Source organism: Somniosus microcephalus, chromosome 12 (genome assembly GCF_052327205.1).
Source record: "Somniosus microcephalus isolate GS21.2 chromosome 12, FLI_Smic_1.0, whole genome shotgun sequence".
NCBI lineage: Eukaryota > Metazoa > Chordata > Chondrichthyes > Squaliformes > Somniosidae > Somniosus > Somniosus microcephalus.
Genome location: NC_140998.1, coordinates 98,548,260 through 98,561,723, shown reverse-complemented (window position 1 = coordinate 98,561,723; position 13,464 = coordinate 98,548,260). Strand labels below are relative to the sequence as shown.

The window sequence follows — 13,464 nt, the reverse complement described above, 5'->3', positions numbered from 1 at the left end:
CTTGATGGTGAAGTGGTGTACTAATGTGCTGCATTACCTTACCACAGATAGTTCCTTGGTTAATCAAAACACACTTGGCGTATTAAAACTTTAATCCAGTTTTGGGACCTTTAATTTTGTGCTGCATAAACAAATGCAGCTTTCTCCTTAACTGATAAATTTGTAGTTATTGTCCCTTGTCCCCTCAATTGTTTCTCATTTCCTAGACCTGAATCTTGGCAAGGAGAGAGAAAACTAAGAGTGGGAGCATTCCATAAAGTGGATATTGGTAGGGCCTTTGCCAGTATTGTGGAAATGTTTCCTTTTAACCCAAGTTCTGACTCACTGGCTTGTACAGAATTTATGAATAGACTAAAAATTAAACCTATTGCTATTTATAAAGATATTTTCTTTTTGTCTTATGGTTTAAATGCAGAGACTATTGTTAGATTGACATGGAAATTTTAAAAACATACACTTTGTAATAACATACTAAAAATGTGGATGTAATTGACTGCACTTGGAGTCTGGAGGTGACAAAGGCATGGGTGAGGGTTTCAGCAGCAGATAGGCTGATGTTTGGGTGGAGGCAGGTGATGTTGGGGAGGTGGAAGTAGGTAGAGTTTATGCTAGTTCAGTTGAGACAGAGATGGAATCTGTGGCATGTGTCTTGACCACTTGGAGGCAGTGGAGGTTTCATGTGAGGTAATGGAGATGCAGAACTGGGTGTCGTCAGCTGACTCCTTATCTGTGGATGTTGTCGCCAAGGGGCACCGTGCAGATGAGGAGGAAGGGGGCCAAGGAGGAAGAGGAGGGGGCCAAGGACAGATCCTTGGGGTACTCTGAAGGTAACAGTGTAGGGACAGGAAAAGAAGCTATTGCTGGAGATGCTCTGGCTGCAATCCGATAAGTTAGTGGAATTTGTCCATATTTTGACAGGAAACTGCCTATATAAATTTGTCATGCTGTATTTACACCTTCTTGCTAGTGGTGGCAGTGCTGTATTTCCACTGGTAAGATGATGTAATTACAACATGATAAATTAATAGCAGCAGTTTCAGTTATAGATGTGGATATAAGAATTTAAAATGAGGGTGGGGGAAAAGATGACCGGAAGTGCACACAAATGTAAGAGTTTTAATATAATCGATTTCCCCCCCCCCCACCCGATATGCCATATATTAATAGTGCAGGTATTCTTGTACTTCTAGCCTTTTAATTGTAGTTTAAAAAAAAAAAAAAAAATGAAGAACTCCTCACTAATTTGAGTCACAGTGAGTCTAAATGTTGAACCCTTGGTATAACCTGATAAGGACCAAATTGAACTTGGTTGCTATCAAAGCCACTTTGCACCAGGACACCAAAGTGAGAAATGTGTTGCATGCTTTTAGCAATGGAATATGTGCTAAAGATGCAACTGGTAATCATTCAACTGAAGTTCCTAATGTCTTTTCATGGATAGTTGTTCTGTGTATTAATCTAAAATGTGTGCCCTTTTTGTAAATTTGTTTGAGTTTAAAGGAAAGACTTGCATTTATATGGTACCTTATCACTTCTCTCAAATATATCTGCTTTACTGAATTACTTTGAAATGCAGTAACTATTGTGTAGCCAAAATCATCGGCTAGATCACAAACAATTTATACATGCACTGAGCTCAGTGACATCACAAACAATGAGGTGACTGACCAATTAATTTTGTTTTTGGTGGTCGAAGGAAGAATGTTGGTTAGGACACAGAAACCTTCCTGCTTTCCTTTGAGTAATGCCAGTGGAATTTGTAGTATCTACCTGAATTATAGGAATAGGAAGACCAGGGTCTCTGTTCAATGTCTCATCGATAGGATGGCACTTCTGGCAATGCAGCACTCTCGGTACTCTTCTGGAGAGTCAGTCTAGTTTAATGTTAAGTCCTGGAGTTTATGATAGGAAAGTAACATTAGACTGAAATATGCATATCGAGTCACTTGCCATTATCCATTTAACTTGTTGAGCAGCTGTCTTCACATTAACTTTGCAGGGTATTTATGTGCTCCAAGACAACAAGTTCCGCCTCTTGACTCAGATGTCTGCAGGGAAACAATACTTGGAACATGCACCCAAGGTATATATTTTGATTATCTTGAGTGAGTAAATGGATCTATAGAGACGCATATTGATAATCTGGAAAGAGTAATGCTATTTAATAATGTACTTAATCGCACAGCACAAGTTTGAATCTGGGCTCATCAGTTGGAAATGTTACAGGTTTTTTAAAATTATAGTAGAGTGAATAGGGAAAAACTATTTTCTTGGGTTCAGGAGTCGGCGGCGAAGATTGGTCAGTTTAAAACTCTTGAGAGTGAAGGGAGCATTTAGGAGGAGTTTCTTTATGCAGAATTGTTGGAGCATGGAATGATTTGCCATATTTGCATTCTTAAGGGGGAGGGTGAGCAGGCAGAGGTCGTGGTCTACATTGGGACCAACGACATAGGTAGGAAGGGGGATGAGGTCCTGCATCAAGAATTTAGGGAGCTAGGTAACAGATTAAAGGGCAGGACCTCAAAGGTTGTAATCTCTGGATTACTCCCAGTGCCACGTGCTAGTGAGTATAGGAATAGGAAGATAGTGCAGATGAATGCGTGGCTAAAGAGTTGGTGTAGGAGGGAGGGTTTTAGTTTCCTGGATCACTGGGCCTGCTTCTGGGAAAGGTGGGACTTGTACAAGTCGGATGGGTTGCACCTGAACCAGAGCGGGACAAATATCCTTGCGGGGAGGTTTGCTAGCACTGTTGGGGGGGGTTTAAACTAACTTGGCAGGGGGATGGGATACAGAGGGGAGCTGAAATAGGGGGTGATGTGCTGCCAATTATAGAGAAAAAAACAAGTCAGCTTGGTAGACAGGGCAAATATATAAGGGCAAGGCTGGATGGCATCTATTTTAATGCAAGGAGTCTTGCAAATAAGGTGGATGAACTGAAGGTGTTGATAAACACATGGGAGTATGATATTGTTGCTATCACGGAGACATGGTTGAGGGAGGGGCAAGACTGGCAGCTCAATATTCCGGGGTACAGAATCTTCAGGCGAGACAGAGGGGGAGGTAAAAGAGGAGGGGGTGTCACAATATTAATTAAGGAGTCAATTACTGCAGTAAGGAGGGATGATATATTAGCAGGTTCCTCTAATGAGGCCATATGGGTGGAGCTTAAAAACAAAAAGGGGGCAAGCACTTTGCTGGGAGTGTACTATAGGCCACCAAACAGTCAGGGGGAGATAGAGGAACAGATATGTAGGCAAATCTCAGAGAAATGTGCAAATAATGGGGGATTTCAACTTCCCCAATATTAACTGGGATAGTCAGAGTGTGAAAGGCTTAGAGGGTGCAGAATTCTTAAAGTGCATCCAGGAGAGCTTTTTGAGCCAGCATGTAGGACTTTCTACAAGAGAGGGGGCGGTACTGGACCTAATTCTAGGGAATGTGGCCGGCCAAGTGGAAGAAGTGCTAGTAGGTGAGCACTTTGGTGACAGTGACCATAATATGGTGAGATTTAAGGTGGTCATGGAAAAGGACAGGGATGGGCCGGAAATAAAGGTTCTAAATTGGGGGAAGGCCGATTTTAATAGGATAAGGCAGGATCTGGCCAAAATGGACTGGGACCAGCTACTTGTAGGAAAATCCGCATCGGAACAATGGGAGGCTTTCAGAAGGGAGATTGAGATCATACAATGGCAACATGTTCCCGTAAAGGTCAAGGGTGGTTCCAAAAACCACAGGGAACCTTGGATGTCAGGGGATATACGAGAATGGATTAGGAAAAAAAGGAGGGCTTTTGGTAGATACAAAAGGCTAAAGACGGAGGAAGCCCTAGAGGAGTACAAAAAGTGCAGGGGGATACTTAAAAAAGAAATTAGGAGATCAAGGAGGGGCCATGAAATAACACTGGCGAGCAAAATAAAGGAAAATCCTAAGATGTTTTATAAGTATATTAAGGGTAAGAGGATAACTAGGGAAAAAATAGGGCCCATTAGGGACAAAAGTGGCAATCTGTGTGTGGAGCCGGAAGATGTAGGAGGGGTTCTAAATGAATTTTTTGCATCTGTTTTCACTATGGAGGAGGACGATGTAGAGATAGAAATAGGGCGGGGGGACTGTGATATGCTCGAACATATTAACATCGAGAGGGAGGAGGTATTGGCGGTTTTAGCAGGCCTAAAAATGGATAAATCCCCAGGCCCGGATGAAATGTATCCCAGGCTGCTGTGTGAGGCAAAGGAAGAGATTGCGGGGGCTCTAACACATATATTCAGGACCTCTCTGGCCACGGGATGTGCCAGAGGACTGGAGAACCGCTAATGTAGTACCATTATTCAAGAAGGGAAGTAGGGAAAAACCGGGGAACTACAGGCCAGTGAGCCTAACATTAGTGGTAGGAAAATTATTGGAAAAAATTCTGAGGGACAAAATTAGTCTCCACTTGGAGAGACAAGGATTAATCAGGGATAGTCAACATGGCTTTGTCAAGGGAAGATCATGTCTGACTAATTTGATTGAATTTTTTGAGGGGGTGACTAGGTGTGTGGATGAGGGTAACGCAGTGGATGTGGTATACATGGATTTCAGTAAGGCCTTCGATAAAGTCCCGCACAGGAGACTGGTCAAGAAGGTAAGAGCCCATGGAATCCAGGGTGCCTTGGCACATTGGATACAAAACTGGCTTAGTGGCAGAAGGCAGAGGGTGATGGTCGAAGGTTGTTTTTGTGACTGGAAGCCTGTGGCCAGTGGGGTGCCACAGGGATCGGTGCTGGGTCCCTTGCTGTTTGTGGTCTACATTAATGACTTGGATATGAATGTAAAAGGTATGATCAGTAAGTTCGCGGATGATACAAAAATTGGTAGGGTGGTAAATAGCGAGGAGGGTAGCCTCAGTCTGCAGGACGATATAGATGGGTTGGTCAGATGGGCGGAACAGTGGCAAATGGAATTTAACCCGGAAAAGTGCGAGGTGATGCACTTTGGGGGGGACTAACAAGGCAAGGGAATACACAATGAATGGTAAGACCCTAGGCAAGACGGAGGGTCAGAGGGATCTGGGTGTGCAAGTACACAGATCCCTGAAGGCGGTGGAACAGGTGGATAAGGTGGTAAAAAAGGCATATGGAATACTTGCCTTCATTAGCCGAGGCATAGAATATAAGAGCAAGGAGGTTATGATGGAGCTGTATAAAACACTGGTTAGGCCACAGCTGGAATACTGTGTGCAGTTCTGGTCGCCACACTACAGGAAGGATGTGATTGCTTTGGAGAGGGTGCAGAGGAGATTCACCAGGATGTTACCAGGGCTGGAGCGCTTCAGCTATGAAGAAAGACTGGGCAGATTGGGTTTGTTTTCCTTGGAGCAGAGGAGGCTGAGGGGGGACATGATTGAGGTGTACAAAATTATGAGGGGCATAGATAGGATGGATACTGAGGAGCTTTTTCCCTTAGTAGAAGGGTCAATAACTAGGGGGCATAGATTCAAGGTAAAGGGCGGGAGGTTTAGAGGGGATTTGAGAAAGAACTTTTTCACCCAGAGGGTGGTTGGGGTCTGGAACTCACTGCCTGAAAGGGTTGTGGAGGCTGGAACCCTCACAACATTTAAGAAGCATTTGGATGAGCACTTGAAATGCCATAACATACAAGGCTACGGACCAAATGCTGGAAAATGGGATTAGATTAGACAGGGCTTGATGGCTGGCACGGACACGATGGGCCGAAGGGCCTCTATCCGTGCTGTATAACTCTATGGCAGAGATTACTGCACCTTTTTAAGGGAAAATGGATGAATAGTTGAAGAAGAGTAATATACAGAGCAATAGAAAGAGATTGGGGCAATGGGATGAGTTTTGATTGCTATAGAAAAAAGCCAGCACAGACATGATGGGTGAATGGCTGCCTCCTATGCTGTAAACCTCTCTGGTTCCATGGACCACTTTGAAAATACTAGAACCGTAAAACATCCTAAAATCCTCTTTAGTAGGGAAAATTTTAGGCAGAGCATGTTGATATTTGTAAGAATTTTCACAGCACAAACCCCTTGTACAAGATATTGAAATTAGATAATAGGCTTGATTTTAACTCCAGGCTGGGAAGTGGCAAAGTGAGGGGTGTGCCCATTCGGGAGCAGCAGCAGGCCAGCTCTGCCAATTGTAACAGTTGTGCTTCATTAGCATGCAGCTTGCCGACTTCTAGACCAAAATGCCTGGGAAATCGGCGGGAATTGGCTGCCCAGCCGTTAAAATCAGGAAGCAGGAGGCTGCCGCTGGGGAATCGGGTATGGTCCCCAGCACAAGGTAAGTGCTGTGGGAGGGGTATCCCAGTCGGGGGGGGGGGGGTGGGGGGCGGAGGGAGCCCGGGGCAAATGAGCCCAAAAATTTTCCTGTGGGGCCCAGAGGAGCACTCTTGCTACTCTTGGCCCACAAGGAAACTTTATAAAAAATAAATAAATAAATAAAAGAATTAAAAAAAAAAAAAAACCTGCTTTGCTGGACCTCTTCCGGCCTTGACTGCTGTTCCTGGCAAGTTTTGCCTAGCAGTGAAGCCTGCTCAAGCCTCAGGTTAAAATGGCAGATCAGGCCTGGATGACATCATTGGAATCCAATCTACATATTTTAAAGAGGACAATGCCAGCTTCAAGCAGTTATCGTTTTCTTGAATAAATAAATTGTTCCTGATAGTATTTGTTTTAAAATTACTTTTTAATAATTTAAATTTGTTGTTTCCCTGGCTTACTTTTGAAGTAATATTCTGGGTTTATCAGTATTCCTTTGAATACAAACATATTATTATAAGCCTTTTTGTATTTATAAAGGTCTACTTAAGCTGAATAGTGTACATTTTGGAAAAGTTTTTCTTTTCTGATTCTAGATGCTGTCACACTTTAGGGGGGGGCGCGGGGGCGGGGGGGGGGGTTAAAGTGGTGCGATTGAAAACCAGTCCAATGCAATGAATTGATGTGAGCAGCACGCTGATAGACTAATTAAATACAATGCTTGGATTTAAAGCTGTGTACCCCTACATATTTTAATCTGTATCCCAATCAGATTGCCTTGAGAGGTCTCTCTCTTGTTCCACATTCATGTTCTTCCAACAATGACTTATTGAATGATATAACTAAGAAGTTCCAAGAGCAAATTATTCTGTATTGGACTATCTAGATATTTAACCTGACCATGTTATTTGTAACATTAATTTGTCTTCAAAGTAAATATTTTGCCAATGGTAGCAGCAATTTGGGCAAATGTGTTGATAAATTTTATCTTTTATATCTGTTTCATAACCAGAACATCCTGCTTAAAATATAAGGAGGACTTGCTGTTTGCCCGTCAACTAGATACCTAATGTAAAACAACTTTGATGTGCCTCAATAATCCCGAGACTCGATGTTAGCGGAACAAAACAAGGCTTTTATTAACTTAGAAGATAACACGCAGTGGAGAGAGGTATCTTCCATCTGGAGCTTGGCAGTACTGGATATGAGGCCAGACTGAGCTGGCTTACATAGAGGCCAGGTATGGGCGGAGCCCTACACACAACACATTCCATACATTCCAATATACAATACAATGGTGAGGAGAAACCTGAAACCAACCACAGTCACAGGCAGTGATGATATACAATACAATGGTGAGGAGAAACCTGAAACCAACCACAGTCACAGGCAGTGATGAATGGAATATTTCATCACATTCACCCCTTCTATAGATTTAGTCTGTTCGGGGGTTTGGTAGTCCTCTGCGACCGACGTGGCTGTTGTGGTGTCGCGGGTGTCGGCTGGGTGCCCCCGGTGGCCTCCTGGGTCTCTGCCGGGGGTGCCGCCAGGGTTGTTGAAGGGGTAGTTGGTGGGGGTGCCGTTGGTCGATGTTCTTCCGGGGGTGATGAAAGAGTAGTGGGTGGGTAAGAGTTGCTGTGGTCGTTGTTGCTGCTATTGCCGTGGTTGTTGTCGTTACCGGCTGGGGCGACGTCTTTTATTGACATGGTGTCCTCCCTTCCGTCGGCGTGCCGGACATACGCGTATTGGGGGTTGGCGTGGAGTAGGTGCACTGGCTCCACGAGAGGGTCCGTCTTATGGCCCCTCACATGCCTTCGCACGAATACCGGACCTGGGGTGGAGAGCCATGACGGCATGGATACGCCTGAGGTGGATTTCCGGGGAAAGCTAAACATTCGTTCATGAGGCGTGGCAGTACACAATAGCGACCGTATCGAATGGAGCACATCTGAGAGGACTTCCTGCCAGCGGGAGATAGGGAGGCCCTTGGTCCTTAGAGCTAGAGTGACTGCTTTCCATACTGTCCCATTCTCTCGCTCCACTTGACCGTTACCCCGGGGGTTGTAGCTGGTGGTACGGCTCGTGGCGATACCCCTGGACAGCATGTACTGGCGTAGCTCTTCACTCATGAAGGACGCCCCCCTATCCGTGTGGATGTAGCTCGGCATACCGAACAGGCAGAACAGGCTGTTGAGGCATTTAATGACCGTGGCGCTGGTCATGTCTGGGCAGGGGAAGGCGAATGGGAACCGGGAGTATTCGTCCACAATGTTCAGGAAGTAAACATTGCGGTCGACGGACGGGAGGGGGCCCTTGAAATGTAAGCTGAGCCGCTCAAAGGGCCGTGTAGCTTTGATTAAGTGGGCTCTATCAGGGTGGTAGAACCGAGGCTTGCACTCAGCGCAAGTGCGGCAGTTCCTGGTCAGAGACCGAACTTCCTCAATCGAGTAGGGTAAGTTGTGGGACTTTATGAAGTGGAACAGCCGCGTGACCCCTGGGTGGCAGAGGTCGTTGTGGAGGGTCTGTAGCCGATCCCCGGTGGCGCTGGCACACATCCCTCGTGAGAGGGCATCTGGGGATTCGTTAAGGGCCCCTGGCCGGTAGATGATGTCATACTCGAAGTTGGCGAGCTCAATCCGCCACCTAAGAATCTTATCATTTTTGATCTTCCCCCTCTGTTTATTATTGAACATAAACGCTACCGACCGCTGGTCGGTAAGTAGGGTGAAGCGTTTGCCGGCTAGGTAGTGGCGCCAGTGGCGCACTGCCTCCACGATGGCTTGGGCCTCCTTTTCCACGGAGGAGTGTCTGATCTCGGGCCCTTGGAGGGTCCTCGAGAAGAAAGCTATGGGCCGCCCCGCCTGGTTGAGGGTGGCCGCCAAGGCAAAGTCAGACGCATCACTTTTCCACTTGAAATGGAGTGTTCTCGTCCACTGCCTGTAGCGTGGCCCGCTCAATATCCTGCTTAATGCTTTTGAAGGCGGCGTGGGCCTCAGCAGAGAGCGGAAAAGAGGATGCTTTCAAGAGGGGGCGGGCTTTGTCGGAGTAATTGGGGACCCATTGGGAATAATAAGAAAATAACCCCAGGCACCTTTTCAGGGCTTTGGGAGTGTTGGGCAGGGGCAGCTCCCGTAGGGGGCGCAATCGGTCGGGGTCTGGTCCGATTTCCCCATTCTCCACCACGCTGCCTAGTATGCAGAGGCGCGTGGTGTTGAAAACGCACTTGTCCTCGTTGTAGGTGAGGTTGAGTTTTTGTGCGGTTTTAAGGAACCTCTCGAGGTTCGAGTCGTGATCCTGCTGGTTGTGACCGCAGATGGTGACGTTGTCGAGGTAGGGGAAGGTTGCCTGCAAGTGGTGGTCATCGACCATGCGATCCATCTCCCTCTGGAAGACCGAGACCCCATTCGTCACCCCAAAGGGGACTCTGAGGAATTGGTAGAGGCGTCCGTTCGCCTCGAAGGCGGTGTATGGGCGGTCCTCTGGTCTGATAGGGAGCTGGTGGTACGCTGACTTGAGGTCGATGGTGGAGAACACCCGGTATTGAGCGATTTGGTTCACCATTTCTGATATGTGGGGTAGCGGGTAGGCGTCTAGTTGGGTGTACCTGTTGATCGTTTGGCTATAGTCGATCACCATCCGTTTCTTCTCGCTACCCCTTACCACCACCACTTGGGCGCGCCACGGGCTATTGCTACATTCAATAATGCGCTCTTTCAGGAGCCTGTCTACCTCGGTCGCGATAAACCGCCTGTCCTCCCAGCTGTACCTCCTGCTTTTGGTCGCTATTGGCCGGCAGTTAGGGGTAAGGTTCGCGAATAGCAAAGGCGGCTTTACCTTCAGGGTAGCCAGGCCGCACACTGTGAGGGGCGGCTGGGACCCACCGTACTTGAGCGTGATGCTTTGGTGGTTGCACTGGAAATCCAGGCCCAAGATCACGCTCGCGCATAGATTCTTCATGATTAATACTTTAAAATTATCGTATACAGTCCCGTTAACGGACAATTGTACCGTGCAGTAACCCAGAATGGTCGATGTCTGGGGTTTATCAGCCATAGAGATGGTACCCCGAGTAGGGACCACCTTTAGGGAGAGTTGTTGTGCCAGTTCAGGGTGGATAAAACTCTCCGTGCTTCCACTGTCAATTAAACATTTAACCCCGCACCCGTTTACCTCGATGTCCACCATTGATTTGGATAGCGGGTGGGGCCTGGTCTGGTCCACTGTGACCGATGCCACTGTAGGGCCCTGATTGAGACAAGATGGCGTCCACGCTGTCTGCTCACAAGATGGTGGACCCCACGAGGTCGGGCAAGATGGCGTCCAAGATGGCCGCTCCCACGGCGCACACGCGGCGGTGGCGGGTTTTGGTTTTCCGGCGGGGTTCCCTCTGCACACCTTCCCGAAGTGCCCCTTCTTACCGCACTTAAAGCAGGTGGTGCCTTTCGCCGGGCACAGGTTTCTGGTGTGCTTTGGCTGCCCGCAGAAGTAGCAGTTGGGTCCCCGACGCGTCGCGGCTGTCGTAGGGCTTCTGGGGGGAGAGCGGGGCCCCGACGGTGTCGGGCTGCCGGGCGGGGAAGATGCCTTCCAAGATGGCGGCGCCCTTGGTGCACACGTGGCAGCGTGGACGGCGCGGGCTGAAGAGTAGGCATCCGAGTTTCTCTGGGCCACATCCAGGGATCGTGCTGTGTCCGCAGCCTGTTTCAGGTCCAATCCCGTTTTTTCCAGCAGTCTCTGCCGGATGTAAGTGGAGCTGAGGCCTGTGATAAAGGCATCGCGAACAAGCTCGTCGGTGTACACTGCAGCTTTTACATCTCGGCACTTGCAGTCTTTGCCAAGCATTTTCAGGGTGCCTAGGAACTCCTCCACCGATTCCCCGGGTCGCTGTGCGCGAGTGGCAAGCAGATGCCTAGCATACACCTCATTCGTAGGCTGCTGGTAATGCGCCTTTAAGATGTCGCAGGCGGCCAGGTACGTGTCGGCGTCTTGGATGAGGGGGTAAACCCGGTGGCTTACCCAATTCCGCAGAATTCCGAGTTTCATACTCGCAGCGTCCGTAGCGTCTTTGACGGCTGCGGAATTGTCCAGGAAGAATTCCATACACATAAACCAGTGTCCGAAGCGTGCTGATGCGTCCGGAGCATACTGATCCAAATCCAAACGTTCGGGTTTCAGGAGTTGATCCATTGTGTTGAAAAATTTGTTAATAAAATTGATGTGCCTCAATAATCCCGAGACTCGATGTTAGCGGAACAAAACAAGGCTTTTATTAACTTAGAAGATAACACGCAGTGGAGAGAGGTATCTTCCATCTGGAGCTCTGCAGTACTGGATATGAGGCCAGACTGAGCTGGCTTACATAGAGGCCAGGTATGGGCGGAGCCCTACACACAACACATTCCATACATTCCAATATACAGTACAATGGTGAGGAGAAACCTGAAACCAACCACAGTCACAGGCAGTGATGATATACAATGGTGAGGAGAAACCTGAAACCAACCACAGTCACAGGCAGTGATGAATGGAATATTTCATCACAAACTTTATTTGACGACTAACGATATTAAAGATTTTCTGCAGTCTTTCTTTCCAACTTTGGTGTACTGGATTCGTCTGCGTATTGGAAATGCAGGGTTTCCACTTCAATAAATTTGAACTGTTAAAATGAATGTTTTGCCAACCGTATTGGGGGGTGGAGTTTCCACTGGGTTGCACTATTTCCAGCGTAATGCGCCCAAAATAAGCCAAACCAGTGCAAAAGATTAAGGTATTTCAAGCGCAAATTACGTCCAGCGCACATCAAGCTTCCGCGATCTTTTGCACTAGTTTAGGGGGCCACCCCCCAGATTGAATTAATTACCATGGCAAGCGTCCACTAATTGCACCTGTTTGCGGGCCTTCGAGGAGGCTTTTAAAATTAAGCTGGGATTTTTTAGGCACGAGGGCACTAATGGACACCTTTTTTAGAATTGTTTTTAATTTACTGAGAAACTGACTACACCAATGAAACTAGTAAATGGTTCTGCATCGTTTTTAAGAATAATTTTCCAGTTATTTATCTGGGTTGCTCACAGGTGGTGGACTAGACACTGAATAAAAATGATTCTTTTTGTGATAGACCCATTTTCAGCTGTACTAATAAAACTGCACCAGGTTCCCATTCTTAAATATATCGAGGAATATTCTTTTAACGCAAAATAAAAAAGATAATGTTCTAAAACTCTGCCCGATTGCGCTAGTTCATGGAAGATTTTGTGTTCAATATGCTAATGAGTTTGAGCAGAAACTTGAGCAAAAATTTCAATTCAGAAAACGAGTGCATTTTTTGAGCGCCGATTGCGTCCAAAGCAGAAACTCTACCCCAGATTTGGGAGTACTTTAGAATATAAACAAACTTTCTGTGCTTGCAATTGTGATTGTAAACACTTTTTGGGGGTTTCAATTTTCTAGTGAAGTAAATTAAGTGTTCTGCTGGTTTTTCCCAAATGTGAGTAATTGCTTTTGTCACCTGTCAGTTCATTGTGCATGGAGGAAACACTGTATGCAACCTAAAGTGTCACTTCAGTAATTCAAGGCTTTAATGAGAAGCCTTCAGCAAATTTGCATGCATTTTTATTTTGCTTCAGGATAGTTCATAATTTCTCTCTCCCTGGGCTCAGTGGTAGCGCTCTCTCTCGCTCTCTCTCTCTCTCTCTCTCTCTCCTCTGAGCCAGAAGGTCATGGATTAAAGCTCTGCTCCAGAGACTTGAGCACATAATCTTGGCTGACACTTCAGTGCAGTACTGGGAGAATGTTGTCCTGTCGAGGTGCCCTCTTTCTGATATGTTAAACCGAGGCCCCGTCCGCCCTATATATAGTGGATCCCATGGCACTATTCGAAGAAGAGCAAGGTGCTCTTTCGGTGTCCTGACTTCTATTTATCCCTCAACTAACATCACTGAAAAACAGAATAGCTGGTCATTTATCTCTCCGTTGTTTGTAGGACTTTGCTGTGTGCACATTGGTAGCTGTGTTTCCCTATGCTACAACAGTAACTACACCTCAAAATACTTAATTGGCTGTGAAGTGCTTTGGGATGCCCTGAAGTTGTGAAAGATGCTATATAAATGCAAGTTCTTCTTTATTTTTACCCATTTCTGGATGTTGCTGTAAAATCAGTTGTGAGGAAGTGCAAAAGATCCATCCATGGATGACTG

At 46.7% G+C, this 13,464-nt stretch overlaps 1 protein-coding gene across 4 annotated transcripts in view; it reads left to right on the top strand.

Annotated features, from left to right (window-relative positions):
• The window catches only part of LOC147109409 (trafficking protein particle complex subunit 6B), a 54,879-nt gene that overhangs the window by 19,399 nt on the left and 22,016 nt on the right, over window positions 1-13,464 (top strand). The window contains exons 4-6 of one of the 4 annotated variants that reach the window (XR_015080268.1): window positions 2,000-2,083; window positions 6,168-6,290; window positions 7,281-7,671. The exons of 1 other annotated variant lie outside the window; for it this stretch is intronic. Coding sequence is in view for 1 of the 3 variants with exons in the window: in XM_086003314.1 (XP_085859440.1) it covers window positions 2,000-2,083 (84 nt within the window). In the remaining 2 variants the exon portion in view is untranslated. Of the gene's footprint in view, window positions 1-1,999; window positions 2,084-6,167; window positions 6,291-7,280; window positions 7,672-13,464 lie in introns of those variants that run through there. 2 more of the 4 variants (XR_015080267.1, XM_086003314.1) reach the window with 2 other exon arrangements.